General features: G+C 45.6%; 1 protein-coding gene across 4 annotated transcripts in view; it reads right to left on the bottom strand.

The window, feature by feature from the left end:
• Window positions 1–1029: 1029 nt before the first annotated feature.
• The window catches only part of ABL1 (ABL proto-oncogene 1, non-receptor tyrosine kinase), an 85108-nt gene continuing 69590 nt past the window's right edge, over window positions 1030–16547 (bottom strand). For 2 of the 4 annotated variants that reach the window (XM_075519612.1, XM_075519615.1), the window contains 7 exons: window positions 15036–15120; window positions 14495–14672; window positions 12115–12299; window positions 9849–10001; window positions 9185–9274; window positions 8686–8850; window positions 1030–6251 (listed from right to left, as the gene is read on the bottom strand). In XM_075519612.1, coding sequence (XP_075375727.1) covers window positions 4552–6251; window positions 8686–8850; window positions 9185–9274; window positions 9849–10001; window positions 12115–12299; window positions 14495–14672; window positions 15036–15120 — 2556 coding nt within the window. In that variant the 3' untranslated portion in view covers window positions 1030–4551. The remainder of the gene's footprint in view (window positions 6252–8685; window positions 8851–9184; window positions 9275–9848; window positions 10002–12114; window positions 12300–14494; window positions 14673–15035; window positions 15121–16547) is intronic. The other 2 variants (XM_075519613.1, XM_075519614.1) reach the window with 1 other exon arrangement.

Genomic DNA, 16547 nt, shown 5'->3' with positions numbered 1-16547 from the left:
CGATGCAGACACTTGCTGCCAATATCACCGCTGCTGGGACCCTCTATAAAATGCCCCCTTATCCTTCCCTGACCGGGTAAGGGAAGGACACAACCAGGTACGACCCTCGTCCTTGCCCCGGCCCCATCTCTGCTCATCTCCTCCATTCCCGTAGGCTGCTTCTCATCTTTCCTCCGTCCCGAGCAGACCTGCAGCACTACACACACACACACACACAACGGCAGCAGCAAATCTCAGAAACGCAAGTGGATCCTCTGTAGAGAAAGAGCCCGATTTAATCACGTCCAAGGGACTCATGAAGGGACTAATGCATCATAACTGGGTCATTCAGCACTGCGGCTTCGGGAGCACAGGTAGGACCTTAATCAGCAGACTGGATGTTAGGACAAACACATAACCTTCAACAGGGGGGAGATTGCTGGGAAAACAGTTCAGCGTGGCCTGGTTGGCAGGTAAACTTTCTGCTGAGCTGGAGCTACCATTGAAAAAACACCGAGCAGCACTCCGCTCCCAGGGAGGAGAGTTTTGAGCCTAGCCTAAGGAGTCCAATGACTTGCAGGGCTGTCCCTAACCCACAGTTTTAGGGGCACCAATGGCACTGCCAAGGCATCAGGACCGACTGGAAAAGCAGGCTGATCCAGGAGCACATTCCCACCAACCCGCCCAGGCCAGGGCTCACCCTCCGACCAGGAGCCTGTCCCGCTCCGCTGCCAGCCGCTTTTAGATGCACGCGTGATGCCAGGAACCCTCTCTTCAGAGGTGATGCAGCGCTTAGGTATATTTTCCTCTCTTTTCAATCGTGAAAGGATTAAAGTCAAACGAGGCAGAGGCTGTCAGTGGGCCCCAATCATCCCCGGGGGCAGGCAGCACACCTGAGAGTGCCACCGGTCCAGCAGCATCGCGACAAGACAGGCTGCCACACCAGCCTAATCTTTAATTTCTTTTTTTTTTTTTTTTTTTTTGAGAAAAGGAGTGAGTGCAAAACACTGACCACATTTTACATTTTGTGACAAGCAACTTCTCAACAAAAGGCAGGATGACATTAAAGGAAAACTTAAAAGAGTGAACATTGTAATTTCAAAGACACAAAAACCAAAACAAAAACACAAACACAGCTATTTTTCCCCCAGAGCACTCTCACTTTCAAGCTCAATAGCCTTGAAAATTGGAGCAATCAAACTGTTAAATGCATCGATCTGTTAAATCAACTCCTACTGTACTCAGCTAAATTTAGCCTTTAATCCCCTCTCTCTCACTCCCCACACTGCAGATCCCGGGGCTTTCCCCAGCTGGGTCAGCCGGCCGCTGCCTTCCCACGACACCACGGACTGGTCCCTGAGCAAGCAGAGATGGAGATCACCAGCAGTGATTGTATTTAGGGGCAGGTTAAGCTTCCATTTATTTGCCTGCTGGGCAGGGGTGCGCACCCACCCAGGCCATTGCTTGCTGGGCACAGGCACGCGCCGCCCGCCCACCACTATTCACCCTCTTCAAGTCTTTTTGCCAGAGATATACATAAAGAGCAGCGTGGACATTGATCTTTGCCAGGGTCTTCGTCACAAACCAACCAGAAACCCCTTGGAGCTCTGCGTGTACGTTCACCGGACACCACCACTTTGCTCAAAAGTAGCCTGAGCCTTGCCAAGCGCAGGCCATTAGTGGCATTTATACTTGCCAACAGCATCCTCCTGCTCGTCTTTTCGTCTTCAGGCTCATTTAGAAGCGGCCCAATGCAATCGCTGTCTCAGCAAGACAAGGCTTCCGATGAGCCTTGTTCCCATGGCCCACGAGCGAGCGGTTCCCGGCGCCAGGACCGACAGATCCCCTTTCACCAGGGACTTGTCGAGGGGATTAGAAATGGAGCGAGCTGGGTTGTAACCCCAAAACGTCACTGAGCAACTGCGGGACCTCAGGCACACCGTTCACTGTCATCTGCCCTTGTTTCTTTCTCACCTTTTTTTAGTCTTTAGCATCTTCATTAGTCAAGGCAGTATCTCATTTTAGAGGCTGCTTAGTACCTGGATACGTCCCTCCCTCAAGATTTGCTGGAAAGGCTGAAGGTAGTCTGAAAACAGAAAATAAGGATGGACAAGCAGAAATGAGGGAGGGAACAGCCAGAACCATCTGAGGAGAGAAATTCACAGGTCATTTCATAGCAAAGGAGGAGGAAAAAACCCAGCAGCTGAGTTACAGAATACAAACAATTAACAGGAAGAAAAGCTTAAAGTCAAATCTCTGACTTAAATCTCATTGAAGACAACAGCAAAGTCTTTGCTTCAAGAGAGGTGATGACAGAGTCTTTATTCTGTGCATCTTTTTTCTCTCCCCTGACTTCCCAGAGCCAGATCAAAAGGACCTGGAAGGTGCTGCTGCCTGGCTCTGACCAGCCCGCTGTGCCGAAGGGCCCCGGTAAACCACCCAAACAGGGAACCTCTTTTTTAGTACGCAGAGTCTAAAGGGGTAGATGGGTTTGAAAAGCCTTGCTAACAGACAAACACGGGTTTTCGTCAACATTGATTTATTTTTAAATATACTACACAAGAGAGACTGGAATAAAAAATAAATCAAAAAAATGAAAAATAGAGAAAGAGAAGAGGAAGAATTGAAAGTCGTGTACAGAAACAATCTGTACTGGACCAAATTAAAGGGGAAACAACCCCCTTAAGTATCACAGAGATGAAGGACAGAGCTATTTACACACTGTAAAAAAGACAAGTCTACAAAAGTGTGTAATAACGAGATACAAATGTATAATATAGTGGCACAATATGTTATCAAAGTAAAAACAGTACCTCCAGGAAAGAGACAGTCCAAGGGTTGGGTTTTTTTTTTTTTTCCTTACATTTTTAAAGGCAGCCTGTGGCAGAAGTGTGTATTTTCTTTTGAACATTTGTCATGTGTTAAGTCATGGCTGCTTGTGAGGGCGAGAAGTGGCGTGAACACACATGAGTGAACTACTAGAAATCATATACAAAACAAACAGTTCCAAAGAAAACAGCATAAAATACAAATGAAGGCAATTAGTGTTTAAGATACACAAGAGGGGTCACAAGAGTTACAGGGGAACAGGACATGGAAAATGCTTTTTTCTCATGTTTGGAACTGTTAAGAGGAGTTAAATTGCACTGTTAATAGCCCTAAACCTTGTTCTTTCACTACTGTCACAAGTCACAGTTAGTTCCCAGTTGTGTTGCATTAGTTGGGAAGGTCACAGGACCTTGGAAAGGAAGCCCAGGAGTCCTGCTGTCAGCGTTTGGTGGCACTCTCCTTGGGAGATGCACCCAAGAGAAGTGTCTGCAGTCTTCACAGATCCTTGTTTGATGCTGGATGAAACCACACTGGCATGAAGGTAGTGACAGTTTTAACCCCAAAGTACTGGCATTTGAGCTCTTCACAGGGAGTTAGCACTGGCACGGAAAGGGAGGCACCACAGCCCCTCAAAGCACAGGTCTCTAACGGAGCGCAGAAGCCAGGTCCCATCTCTGCTCACAGAACAAGAGAGTCTGGGAACTCAACTAGAGAAACAGCAGTTCTCACCCATCTGCAATGTGCAAGCTCAGCTGAAACAACTGCTGGAGGCACAGCGGTATCTCTGAACCCATCCTAAGCTGCATCTCCCCCTGCTGCAACCCTGCTGTCTTTCAGGGAGCGATGCCTTGCTCAGCACCAGCACCTACTGCTCCCAGACCTGCTCTGCAACCCTCCACCCCAAACGTCAGCCCGATTAACGTTAGATATCACGAGAGTGCGACAGCAACGTCCTTCTTCAGACCTTCTCCAGTCCTTTTTCGCTACCAAGGGAGATCTGCAAACAGGCTCCTGTGCCACTACATTAGCGGGGGCTGTCTGCAACATTTTGAACCCAAGCAATTCATTTGGGCTCAACAACATGAAGAAATTGCTGAAAACACAGAAACAAAGGGCAGCAGGTGGAATCATAGGAAAAAATTGGGTAAACATCACTTGTAGCATTCTGTCATTAAAAAAAACTTACATGAACAATTTCCCCCCCTTCCCTCCCAAGCGCCAAATCTGTTGCATGAACGTCAGGTAAATGTCAGACTCGGGACAGGGATACGTGCTGCAACTCTCCCAAGAAATGCAGTGGGTGTATTGCTATTCAAACACTCATCCTTGTGTACAGTGGGGAAGACGGAGGGGACAAAAATGCAGTAGAAAGTCCTCCTGAGGAGGATGGGATCTCAGTGTCCATCAGTCTGGCTTCAGTCTTAATGGTCTGTCCAGAACAATAAAATATTAATAAAAAGGCATGGTGTGACATCAGCATTTAGACTTGTAGTCCACAAGGCAAGAACTCCACAGATAAGACGATTACGAGTATATGAAACACAGGGAATCTGAGTTAAGAGGGTGGAAAGTGCCTCTTGAACACAGCCCTGCCCTTTGGAGCTGGGGCATCCATTCACAGTCTGTGTCTTTTGCACAGCCCTAACCTGAACACCCCGGTCCTTTGTCAGTCCACACACGTTACTCTCTCCACAGTTGGCTTTGGCCCATTGTGATTTGTTTTATTTTTAAACCTGGCTTCTGCTACCTCTGAACAATGTCGCTGATTTCTTTCACCGAACTGAGAAGTTTGCTAAAGTCCTGGGTGGCTGCAGGACCACTGCCAGCTGTTGCTGGGCAGATCTGAAGCTCCCGTAGGTTATTCTCCAGCTTATTGATGGCCTCCCGAAAGGCAAATTTGTTCCTCATCTGCTGAATGGAGTCCACGTAGCTCACGCAGAAGGTGTAGAGGTTCTTGCCAGCCTCCAAGACAGCGCTGTGGCTTGCCATTTGTTCAGAGTTCTTGCTGATGGCGATCCGTAGAGCCTCAGTGCTTTCTAACACCACCCCTTTAGTGATGGTGCCGCTGGCAATCCTCTCCGGGGGCTGCCGGGTCTTCCGCAGCGAGACCCTGGTGGATATGAGAGGGATGAAGGCTGTAGATGATGGCTGGTCCCCGCCTGGGGCAGAGGGTACAGCTGAGGAAGAGGCAGCTGGGGTTGCTGTGCTCATCAGCAGCTTTGTAGAGGACTGTGGCTTTGGTACAGAGGGGATCCCCAGCTTTTTCACACCTTCCCCTGACTGGTTTGGCTTGACAGCATCGCTGCTCACAGCATCTGCAACCTGAGTCAACTGTTTGGATTTAGGCCCAGACACCACATCTGCTGCTGCTTCATGGCTGGGGCTGTGAGAAACCTTCCCAGGCTTGCCAATGGAGGATGAAGACAGCGGAAGCGGAGGGGCTGGTTTCAGCTTCGATAACTTCCCTTTGTCCTTCCCTGCCGACTCCGAGGTCTGCTTGAGCCTCCTCAGTCGTGGCTCCTCAGAGGAAGCCTTGCCGGCACCCACGAACCCAGCAGGGTTGGGTTTGGCAGCAGAACCTTGGTCCATCGTCACAGTGGTACCTAAGGCACTGGATTTGACTCCATCGTCCTTGTGGAGCACGCTGGAGGAAGGAGGGGCAGCAGGTTGCCTACGGCCAAGTTTTGGCGTCAGAGTGGGAGGGCTGGAGCCAGGGCTCGACTCTGCATCTTTGAATACATCATCAGTGGTCTCTTCATTTTTCTTAAGCAGCCGTGGAGGAGGGGTCACTGTTCCCCTGACAGCAATGTCAGTCTTGGCCTCGTTTGCCCGCTTCCGAGGCAGTGCTGGCTTTTCACTTTTGTGTCCCCCAAAAGTGGAGGAATCAAACTGGCGTCCCGTGGACTGCAAATCCCGAGGCAGAGTCACAGATTTCCACTCTGTGTCCTTTGCTCCATGGGGCACACAGGAGGCTGAGCAGGACCTTAAGAAACGCTTGCTGGAGTTAGAACTACTCTCCTCTTCACCAGCCACCCCCCGACTGCTGCTCATCGTGCTGGACTTCTTCCGTAAGTGGGGAGATAAGAATCCAGAGTTCCCAGCGACAACCCCGTTGGTGACACCAGCCCCGTTGCTTGGACTCTGAAACTTGGAGGGGTCAGCTGCGTCTGCAGGGGGTGGAATGAAAGCTCCATTGCCAGCATCCCTGCACTCCTCCTCCCCACCCGCCCTGCGGTCCGAGTGGCCGTCCATCTCTCTGAAGGAACTGCTCCGTTTCGGAGGGGTAGGAGCAGTCTTCTTCTTCTTCTTGATAAGGGCGCTGAAGAGGTTATGCTTTTTGTCTTTTGGAAGCAGCCTCTCATCTTCATTCAAACTGCTCTCCAGGGCCACCCTCTCCTTCCGCGGGAGCAAAGGAGAAATAGCAGGTTCATGATCCAGAGGGTCTGCAAGGGAAAGAAAAGAGTCTACTGAGCACTGCTTCAACAGCCAGAATAATCTGTTTTCTCCCAGGATCAAACCACTGCAGCACCTTGAAAAGGTGCAGGTTCTGTAAAGAGAGCCAACGTCAGACCAGGAGTAAAGCGAGTACAGCCGCACTGAAGCCTGGGCTGAACGCGGTCCCTAATCCTGCATACATTCATTTCTGAGGTGCTTTCTACAGGACTCGGCTGCCAAACTACTTTCCCTGTAGGCTTCCAATTTAAACAGTGACATACAAACACAAAATGTTTATGTTCAGATTCCCGCCCTCACATCTGGAGACTTGTCTAAACTTCACACTGTGAAGAAGATAAATATTAAGAGGCCTTTGCTTTAGTCCCTGTGCTGTTGCTGTCTTTTGAATAGCCGACCCTCTGAATTAATAAGACATCTCTGTAACCCACCTCCATCCCTAGTCTCCTTGTTCATTTAGATTCTGATACTCCTAACCTCCTTCCTGATGTCATCCTTTGTGGGGAATGGAAATAACTTTTTCACAAGCAGAAATCAAGATGCCCTTCGACAGCTGAACACTTCAGGTTGTACCACCGTGAAGATGGCCAGCTTCGTACAATAATAGAGGAAAGCGGTAGTAACAGTCTCCAGCAGCATCGCTCCAGAAGGAAATGAGGGGGTGACCCTTTCTCCACTTACAAGAGGTATTTAAAAATGAGTAGTGGTTTATAATAAATTTATACAGAGTCCTGAAGGTCTCTGTATTTGACTGACGGGGTCTCATTCCCAGGCCAGGCACTCAGACGGCATTCTAATTCAAACGAGGAATGCCTTCAGGGCAGCATATACATTTACAGCTCAAGTAGGCAGTAACCAGGGAGATGAAGCAGAGTCATAGGGGAAAAGGAGGATGCTTCTTAGTCACGTATTGGTGACCATTATGCTATGGGTAGGATTTTGATCGAGGAAGGGATTTTGGTTGAGGAGGGAGAATTTGAAGAAAAATAGTTGTGTACTTTGAGAAGACAGCATGCTTCCAGAGGACGACGTGCAGTTAAACCATTCCCACACAACAACTTATGGGGACCCGGACAACCAGAAGAGCTCTCACAGCACTTCGGGAGGCCATGGCCTTACTGTGTCTAGACACAGTGGAGCTGCGGAGATCCAGAGAAAACTAGCAGCTTGCACTGAGGATCGGCTTCCAGCTGCTGGACTTGCTATGGAAACACTGACAATTGAAAGGGAAACTGCGATAAAACTTTAATGCGAAATATTTTCTTTCACAATAAAGAGTGAAATGATTCCCAGCATAATGTTAAAATCATATTATTCCTGCTGCACTTAAATCTCTCAAAGCCCTTAAGTATTTAAATGAAGTTATTTTACTTCAAAGCTTGTAATACTAGGCAATTATATTTCCTATATATGGTAAATAACCTTCCTTTCTAAGTCACTGATACTTTTTTTTTCCAACATTTTATATCCCCTCTTTTTCCTCCCCTTTTTGTCTAGATGTACGTACATCTGCTACTGAAACATGTACCACTAAGGGAATTTGACGTTACACAAGAAAGGTCAGTCACATGAATGGTTAGAGAAGGCCCCCTCAACAGGAGCTGGAAAAAAACACTGTATTTTGTTTTACCGTATTATTTTTCAAATGAACTAGATACAAATCCACTGTATACATTCAGCATTTTACCACTGCTTTTATTACCTCAGAATGCAAGGTAAGTTGTTGAAGACACTGATTGAAAGAGAGTTTAATTTCATGGAAGATTCTGTAAATACCTCTTTGTCCCTTGCTGAAATTATATTTGGTACCTGCCAAGAGTAATACTCTTCAGTGCTGCAAGCACAAACCTGGTAGGATGGAACAGTGAAGAAACCTCCCTTATGGGGCTTGCTAAACCTGAGCAATCGTCCTGCTTTAAATTATGCAGTGTGGTAGTGTAAAGTGGCTTCAACACAGCAGAGTGGGAGATCCCACTGATAGCTCCTACCAGGGAATGGGAAGAGGATATGATCAGAGAGCTCCATGCTCAGGCTCTGGTCTATAGGGAGCTGCAGCCAACAGCCATTAAGTTAAAAGAACTCCTAGGGCTTCTCTAAGCAACGGCAGGTATAGCACCAATCCCTCAGCCAGTTAAGGATCCACACTCCCAGATGCTCTCTGTGTGCGTATCTGGTCCCAAGATTAACAACCTACCTTTGCAAAAAATAATAAAAGGAGTTCTGAACCCAGGAAAGCAAACACAGCAGCCTGTCACCCAGAAACACAATACTGGTACAGAATCTTTCTGTACCAGTACTGGTACAGTAATCTTTCTGGCACCTGTTATTAGACCCAGCTTTTCCTAGGTGAAGACCTGGAGCTGGACATGTATTTTGTTTTCCTCTGTATTTCCTGAAGGAATAATGACTTTAATTAAAACCTACCACATTCTCCCTGGCCTCGAGCATGTGTAGTCTCCAAGCCCTCGTTGGCATCTTTGCTTTCAGCAGCTCTCCTTGATGTTCGTGTTTTGGTTGGTAACTCTGGGGCCTGGAGGAAATTGCTGACTACACTCCTCATGCCCTTCTTTCCCAATTCCTTCTCCACCTCTGCAATGCACAGAAGAAAATCACTACAATCAACAGAAGATAAAAACTATTATGCTGTTCAGAGTTAACAGCCCAAAAGAAAAGCAAACAACACAAAGTAGAAGTTCCTTGAGGTTGTTCAGCCATTTGGCCCTTTAAAATCAGACGCATGCCCATACATAGAAAAAGCCCACAGGTAAACACATCTCTGCTTTCTACGCCGTTTACACCAGGCAGTATAACCTAGGACTGAGTTTCACTACAAAACAGCCTATGAAAAACGTGCAGGGTTAAGGATGCAGTTGGCCATTTCCCCATCCCTGGAATTGCTGCTCCAAGAGGGATGCAGACCTACCATCTGATATGCTGGATTCCTGAAACATCGTTTCAAAGGCCTGATGGATCTCAGCAAAGGAGGGTCTATCGGAAGGGCTCCACTGCCAGCCTGAAAAAACAACATCACTCAAAACTTCCCGCCAGCATTAGACATTCAGTACACTGCACCAGGAGGAGCTAGCTATCACAGTTCCTTTTTTACAAAATGAGTGAGATAAAATAATGACATGGAAACCTCATTTGAAGGGTACTGGTATCTGCAACCACCACTGAGCCAAAGTAATGCTCGAAAAAAACGTATCACACCAAGTCACGTACCAAAAGGCCACAGTGGAAGAGTAACAGTCAGTCCCTTAAGAAGCCTATTGAAGCTCCTGCTTCATCCTTAGAGCGCAAGCTTTTCTTTAAATTGTCAGGGAAAAGCAGACAAATAAAACATTGAGCTGAACAACAAATCTCTCCCCCAGGCCTATGGGCTCCCAGTAGAGAAGAATGGCTGGTTTCATAGCGTGTTCATCCTCTGGGGAAACCAGTTTGAACCAAGCACTTCTACACAGCGTTGCACCTTCGCTGGAACTGGCGGAGGCTTTCTCGTGCCTTGCTGTATGTGGCCAGATCCTGGCACTTTTACTGCACCTCTGCAGAGCTAAAAAGCAGCATTTGCAGGGCTGAGGAACACTTACATGCTCTCATGAGCTCATAAACTTTCTCAGGACAGCCTTCAGGGCGCTCCATACGGTAGTCTTTCTCCAACAGCTCATAAACTTGAGACAGGTCAATCCCAGGGTAAGGGGACATGCCGTAGGTCGCAATTTCCCACAGCAGAACACCAAAGGCTGCAGTGGAGAGGGGACACACACACACACACAAAAAAATCAATAAGCTTTGTTTTCATCTTAAATTTGAGAGGATGTTTACTGGGAGTGGTCACTAAACAGTGCTGCACACTTAAACCAGCTCTGGGTGGCTCAGATCCCATGCTCAAGCAGCAGCTTAAAGTTAAAGAAGCATAACAAGCCTCTTCGTCAGCACAGACAAGTCTCCTGCGATATGACAGGGTAGAATTAGACTAATTTTCAATGTATCAGTTGTCTCAAACCTGAACGCCTTGAGATCCTTCAAGTCCTATTAAAGGCACAATTAAGAGACTTCACAGTGGATTAGCTGAAACCATTTCACTGCTGCACTGCAGTCTCTCCCTCAATTTGACAGCTCCTCTCATCTGCAACCTCTCCCTAGAGGACTCGCACATTTTAATAGCTCAGTGTTTCTGGGGTGCCCTTGTTTAGCTGCAGCATGGTCTAGAGGGGAAACCTGGGAGGCAGCGGTGAGAGGAAAGTTTCAGCAGTTGCCATCAACAAGACAGGGTGAGGGCGAGACATTTTAATCGGAGGGAAAGCTGAAGAGGAAAAGGGAGAGCACAAAAAAGGTCTTGAAACAGGCGAGGCATTCAAGTCCCAGAAGTCGGTGGGGATGCAGGTCAGCACCAGGGTCAGGCAGCTAACCCAGGAGTCGGGCATGCAGAATAGACTCAACACCAGTTCAACAACCTGCATGTAATTAGTTCAGTCACCCTATTCTGTTCTTAACCTGAAGAGAAAGCGATTACAATTCTGCATAAGTAAGGAAATCACATCACATTACATGGTAACACCACCAAGGGCAATTTACATTAGACATTTCTGTGCACAATTTTCTTTGATTGCTGTCTTGAGGCAGTGAGGTGAAAGTGTCTAAACTCTGGCGTGCCCAGCAGCAGCCGTGGCCTCCAGGGACGGCCGGCTTGCTCTAATCAGATCCTAAAGTCCGCTGCCCCGACTCTCACTACACAATGTTACGCTGACCCTAATTAAAGATACCCAATACTCCTTTTGGATCGTTCCTCCCCAAGTACTCTACTATTTAAAGGCAACAGGGATCCTGCAGCCACCACAGCAATACAGAAGCATCCTTGAGACTGTGGCAGATAGCCGGCAGCAGCCAACACCACCATGTGCAAGTCCGAAGCAGAAGAAACACCTTGGTCAGCAATCACATACTCCTTGGGAAGCTGTTTTGGGTTTTCCTCCCTGTCTATAAAACATTTTACATCTACCTAAAAGTTTCTTCAAAATAAAGCCTTTTGCTGCACAGTTTCCCCAAAACTCCAGAAAACTTTGTCGCTGCTTCACTACTATCTGTTGGTTTATATATAGAAGATGCTCAGGATAACATTTTCCAAGTGCCTTTGGGACCACGTCCCACAGACTTCTATCTCATGTCACTGGGCACTTTTGAGAATTTGACCAACAGCTATGGCAGAGATATAAAAACCAAAGAAAGGCTGATAAAAAGTACAATGAGATTTTCTGCGGTCAGATTTGATAGAATGTAGCTCCATTTAGCTAAGCCTGCGCTTATCACCAGCACCTCAGGGCTCTTCAATAACCATTTGTCATCAAATTTTCCCTCTGTTTCTCCTCATCTCATTCCAAAGATTATTCTTTTAAAATGCAGAAAGACGAGCTTGGAGCTATCACTAGACAGATACGCACATAATTTTTTTTTTTAACATAAAATGAACCAGATTCTCACTTTCCTCCTCGAAGTAGTTAGAAAGTTCCTGGCTATATAACAATATATCACTTCTTAGTCCTGTGCCAGAACTCTATCAAGGCAGCAGTATCGGTGCGTTCCAGCCCCATTTCATACATTTCTAGAAACACTACAGTATCCTTTATTTTCATACTTGCCAACAATTCAAACATGTAAAGTCAGGTCGGCATCCTCAGTGCTCCACTCAAAGACTGACTTAGCAGAGATTAGTTCCTGCGCTCTGACAAGCTCATAGAACAATATGGCTCAAACCAGGGAATGCGCTCCCTCCTGAAACGTTTCACAATGTCCTCATTTCACAGCCCTGGAAAAGGCGACTATAATCTGCATTAATTCATACATGCAAATTCTTACCCCAGACGTCAGATTTAATGGAGAACTTGTTGTAGGCCAGGCTTTCTGGTGCAGTCCACTTGATGGGGAATTTTGCTCCGGCGTGGGCGGTGTATGTGTCGCCTGTCATTAGCCTGCTCAGGCCAAAGTCTGCCACCTTCACCAAGTGGTTCTCCCCTACAAGGCAGTTCCTGGCAGCAAGGTCCCTAAAAACAAGAACAAAAATAGACAATGAGAAGTCTTTACCATCTCACTTTTAGCGGTAGCAAGGAAACCTGCTGTTCCCGAAGAAACCTGGGCCTGTGTGTGATTATTTTGATCAGAGTATTACACAGAAACTATGTAGTTATACGCACACATGTAAGAGGGAAAGTTATTTTCCATTCCGGCCTTGTAAGACTGTCTTCCAAACTTTTTTTTTTTTTTTTTTTTTTAAATTTGAAGTGAAAGCTTCAAGAAGCCCCCTCACTTTCAATAAAAGCTGCCACCCTCAGGATAAAAATAATTTAAAGAAATGTCAGTGCTCAAGTTATCAATAGCTGAGGATGAGCACTGAATAAATGAAGTCTCAATGCCTCGCTTCTTGCCCACCTCTCTAGCACTTCGGTCACCCCAGCCAACACCAGTCGCTCTCCAGAACTCCTTTTCCAGTCCTTGCTCAAGCACCAGGTTTAGCTCCCAGCTATGCTCTTCTTCCTCCCAAGCGTCCCACATTTTACAACACAACTTTTTCTTACCATGTTTTGGCCTTTCCAAACCTGTTGTAGCCTCTGCTATCAGTACTTACATTTTTAAAGGACTGGGCAATAAGCAAATTAAGCTTTTCCTCCGCATTTTTTTACCTGCCTCCAACCCTGGCAGGTGAGAGATGTGCATGTTGCATTTGCCACTTCCCTGGCTCGTACATGCTGTTAGCACCCTTGGAAATGCTTCTTCTGAGTATAAAAATGTAAAGCGCAGAAGTACATTTCTCCTAATACTAGGTTTCATTAAAAACACTTTTCCAGATTATGTCATGCTGAACTAAAAATTGATTCTACCAGAAAGCTCCAGTGAGATCTTTAGATACGGGGCAGACACTGCTGTTTCTTTTGCTTGTTCTGCTCAATCAGAATAAATTAAAAAAAAAAAGTACGTCTTACTAGATGCCCATTAAATTTTCACAGTGTTTTTGAATATACCTTCTTATCAATGCTGATTACTACAATGTGTGTCTAAATAAAAGCTCCTCTTCATAATCAAATTCCTCCTCCTTCCTGATTCATTAAATGAGGTCACAGCCCAGCATTTGAATCCACGGATGTGAATTGTGACAACACTCTTAAAATAATTGGGTAGGTGGGTATGGGGGTGGCTGATAAGGAAAAACGCTACTATTTATTTTAGATAAATGGGTCATCAGAAATAAGAGGAAATGAAATGAACAGGAGAGCAGACAAATGGGATTCACACAAAGCAGTTTTTAAAGTTCACTTCCTACAAGCTGAAGGGATGAAATACTTTCAACAGAGCAAATCAAAGGCTGGAAATTTTAATTTGCAGCATCACCGTTCACTTTATTGACTGACAGAAGCATTTAAACAGGCCTTTCAGGCAGCAAAGGCAATGCATGACTTAGAGGAGCACCTAGAACTTTACACACGATCTTCATATTTGTCTCTACGAAAAAACATGTGCTAATTTCATATTCCAGTTAATTGGGCAGGAAAGGTCACACTATGGCACAGAGAGCACCCTGTATAAAGCTCAGCGACTCTCAAACCTTCGCGCAGGATGTGTCATTATATTGCTAGGAGGCCACTTCTACAGATGAAGAATGCAAAGCTCTAGCCATAATTGCAGCACACTTAAAGGTCAGAGGCTCTGAGACTTTTAAGACTGCAGAGATGCTTATTAAAGGGAGTACGCAATCTGGACAGTAGTGGGAAACAATCCCTACAGAGGACGGGAAAAAAAGTGAAACAAACAAGAAAGAACATGGGATAAGAAGGCACTAAAAGGGTGGCTTTGCTGTGAGCACCTGCACGCATCCAGCAACATCAACTGCAGCAGTTTTTAATGGCGGTTAGAATCAAGGAAGAGCAGTAGCTTATCTGGTCCATTAAGAGCCCATTACTTTGGGAAGCATTTACATTTAAGGCCCTTGTCCAAAATATAAAAGTACCAACACGTCTTTCACCTGCATCTACTTCAAAGATAAGAGAAAAACACTGCGAGAAAAACAATTAGAAGACCACCCTATAGACAGGTTAATGTACTGTATCAGAATACAATGCACTACTGTGTTAAATATAGGACACCAACTGCAGCTGAGTCAATGCCGTGATAATCTGAAAGGCAGGAAAATAAATCAAGGGGTGTTTTGTGCTTGAGATTCAGGGGTGCTCACTGTCCTTCCTACCTGTGAATGAAGTTTTTCTTCTCCAGGTACTCCATGGCTGAGGAGATCTGAGTTGCCATGTACAGTAGCACCACAGCATTCACCTCCTGCCGGTTACACTCGCGCAGATAATCCAACAGATTCCCATATGTCATGAACTCCGTAATGATGTAGAAAGGAGGTTCCCGTGTGCACACCCCTAGGGACCAACACAAAGTTTACAATGAATGTTTGAGCACATCAGTGAATCTTCAGGTTTTGTCCTCTAGGGCAATTTATACCTCTAGAAGGTAGAAATACGGGGCTCACAGAAAGAATGAGTTCTGCTTGGAATTGGTTAATAGAGAGTTTTAATTTCCTGCTTCAGGCTCTGGCAACTTAAACATTAGGGAGATGAGATCATTAAAAATCATGTATTAGTGGTACAAATTGTGAATTTTGCCAGACAATAAATGTCTGTATTTAAAGCCTTGGTATGGTAAGCAGCTTATCTGCTCCTTAACATCCATATCACTGCACAAGGGTTTAGTTCAAATCCCTCTGCCTGGTATTTATCACTTACCTAATAATTGCACCAAGTTCGGATGCTTGATCTCCTTCATTACTGCGGCTTCTTTCAAGAACTCTTCCACCTCCATGGTATCCTCCTGCAGAACAATGGCAAAGCTTTGGCAAGGACAGCGTGCACAAAGGAGGAACAGATTTTTGTATGAGGACACAAAAAGAACTGCAAACTGACAACATAAGCCACAGTTCTTTCAAGGTAATTTTTCCCTGTAGCCACATCACAATGCCAGGGAGTTAGGAACGTTGGTTTTTTTGTAGGATTTAAAAAAACATATATTTTTATCTTTCTTATTCTAACGGAGCTTTTTGGGGCAAGAAAATCCATATCCCTTTTGTGAAGGGCCTCTCACAGGACCACTCAGGCGTTGAAAAGGAAAAATGTGCTTGTTCCTAACAGAAAAAAAAGATAACATGAAATAAAAAGTACAGAAAAGAAAAAAGAATGAACATAAAAGGAAGGGTATGCCACAATCAAATGCTTGAGAAGCTGCTGAAATGCGGGCCTCCAGTTTCACTGGGTAGGAGCAAGAAATCCCCCCTTTCAGACGGGGAGGCATGACCGATGGCAGCCACTCCGTAATTGCAAGCCTGAGGTTTCACAGATTTCATTTCTGGCATTTAGATCCTGACCCATGACGTAACCATTCTGGGCAGACGTGTCACTACCTATTCGTTGAACGCCATAAAGTTGCTTGGCACAACACAAAACTGAGGAAGATACAACCTTGCTCAAAAGACATATTTTCTGAAGCAAATACGCCCCAAATGGCCAGAAGGTCATTTCAAAGTGGTGCAAAAATACAGATCTATTCCTAAAGCAACGTTTCTTTCTATATCCGTATTTTTTTTTCATTGGTGGATTAATGTTGACAGGCTACATGGGTGAAGTGTTTTAAGGAAGGATTGGAAAGGATTTACTGCTGCTGGTGAGAATGATAACAGTGGGCTGCTGCTGTAAGATCCAGCCAGCTCTCTGCTTTGCAGTTAGCAATGAGAACCTTTTTCAAACAGTTCCATTCAATCATTTACTATTCGTTGCCAATTAGCTTGATTGGCAGCTGTGATTTGCTGAACACACTCTGTCAAAACTAATAGCCCAAAGGTCCTTGTGAGCAGAACCTTAAACTGTTTTCTTTGGCAAAGGAAACTGGGTTAATAATCCAGGTTGCAAAATTACCCTAAATACGCATTTATCTTATGCATGCTTACAAACTCCGAAAGGTTGCTCCTCTGCATAGCTGTTCCACTGTTTTAAATCTCTTACCTCTCAGTGACCAAATTAATAGGAAGGACACACAGAGAACTCCTGTAACAATGATCTCTCTGAAAACCTGATCTCATGCAAAGAACCAAGCTTAACCAGCTTCCATCTTCCACTGTACAAAACCACTGAAGAAATAAAACAGTTCTGGCTATACAGTATTTTCCCAGCAGAGCACAGGACCATGCCATGGCATTAAGGGACACCAGGGTTGCACATTGCCTAATTTAAAACACAGGCTTCTCT

Source organism: Mycteria americana, chromosome 17 (genome assembly GCF_035582795.1).
Source record: "Mycteria americana isolate JAX WOST 10 ecotype Jacksonville Zoo and Gardens chromosome 17, USCA_MyAme_1.0, whole genome shotgun sequence".
Taxonomy (NCBI): Eukaryota; Metazoa; Chordata; class Aves; order Ciconiiformes; family Ciconiidae; genus Mycteria; species Mycteria americana.
Note: the sequence above shows the minus strand (reverse complement) of the source record. Positions and strands in the feature narration are given on the sequence as shown.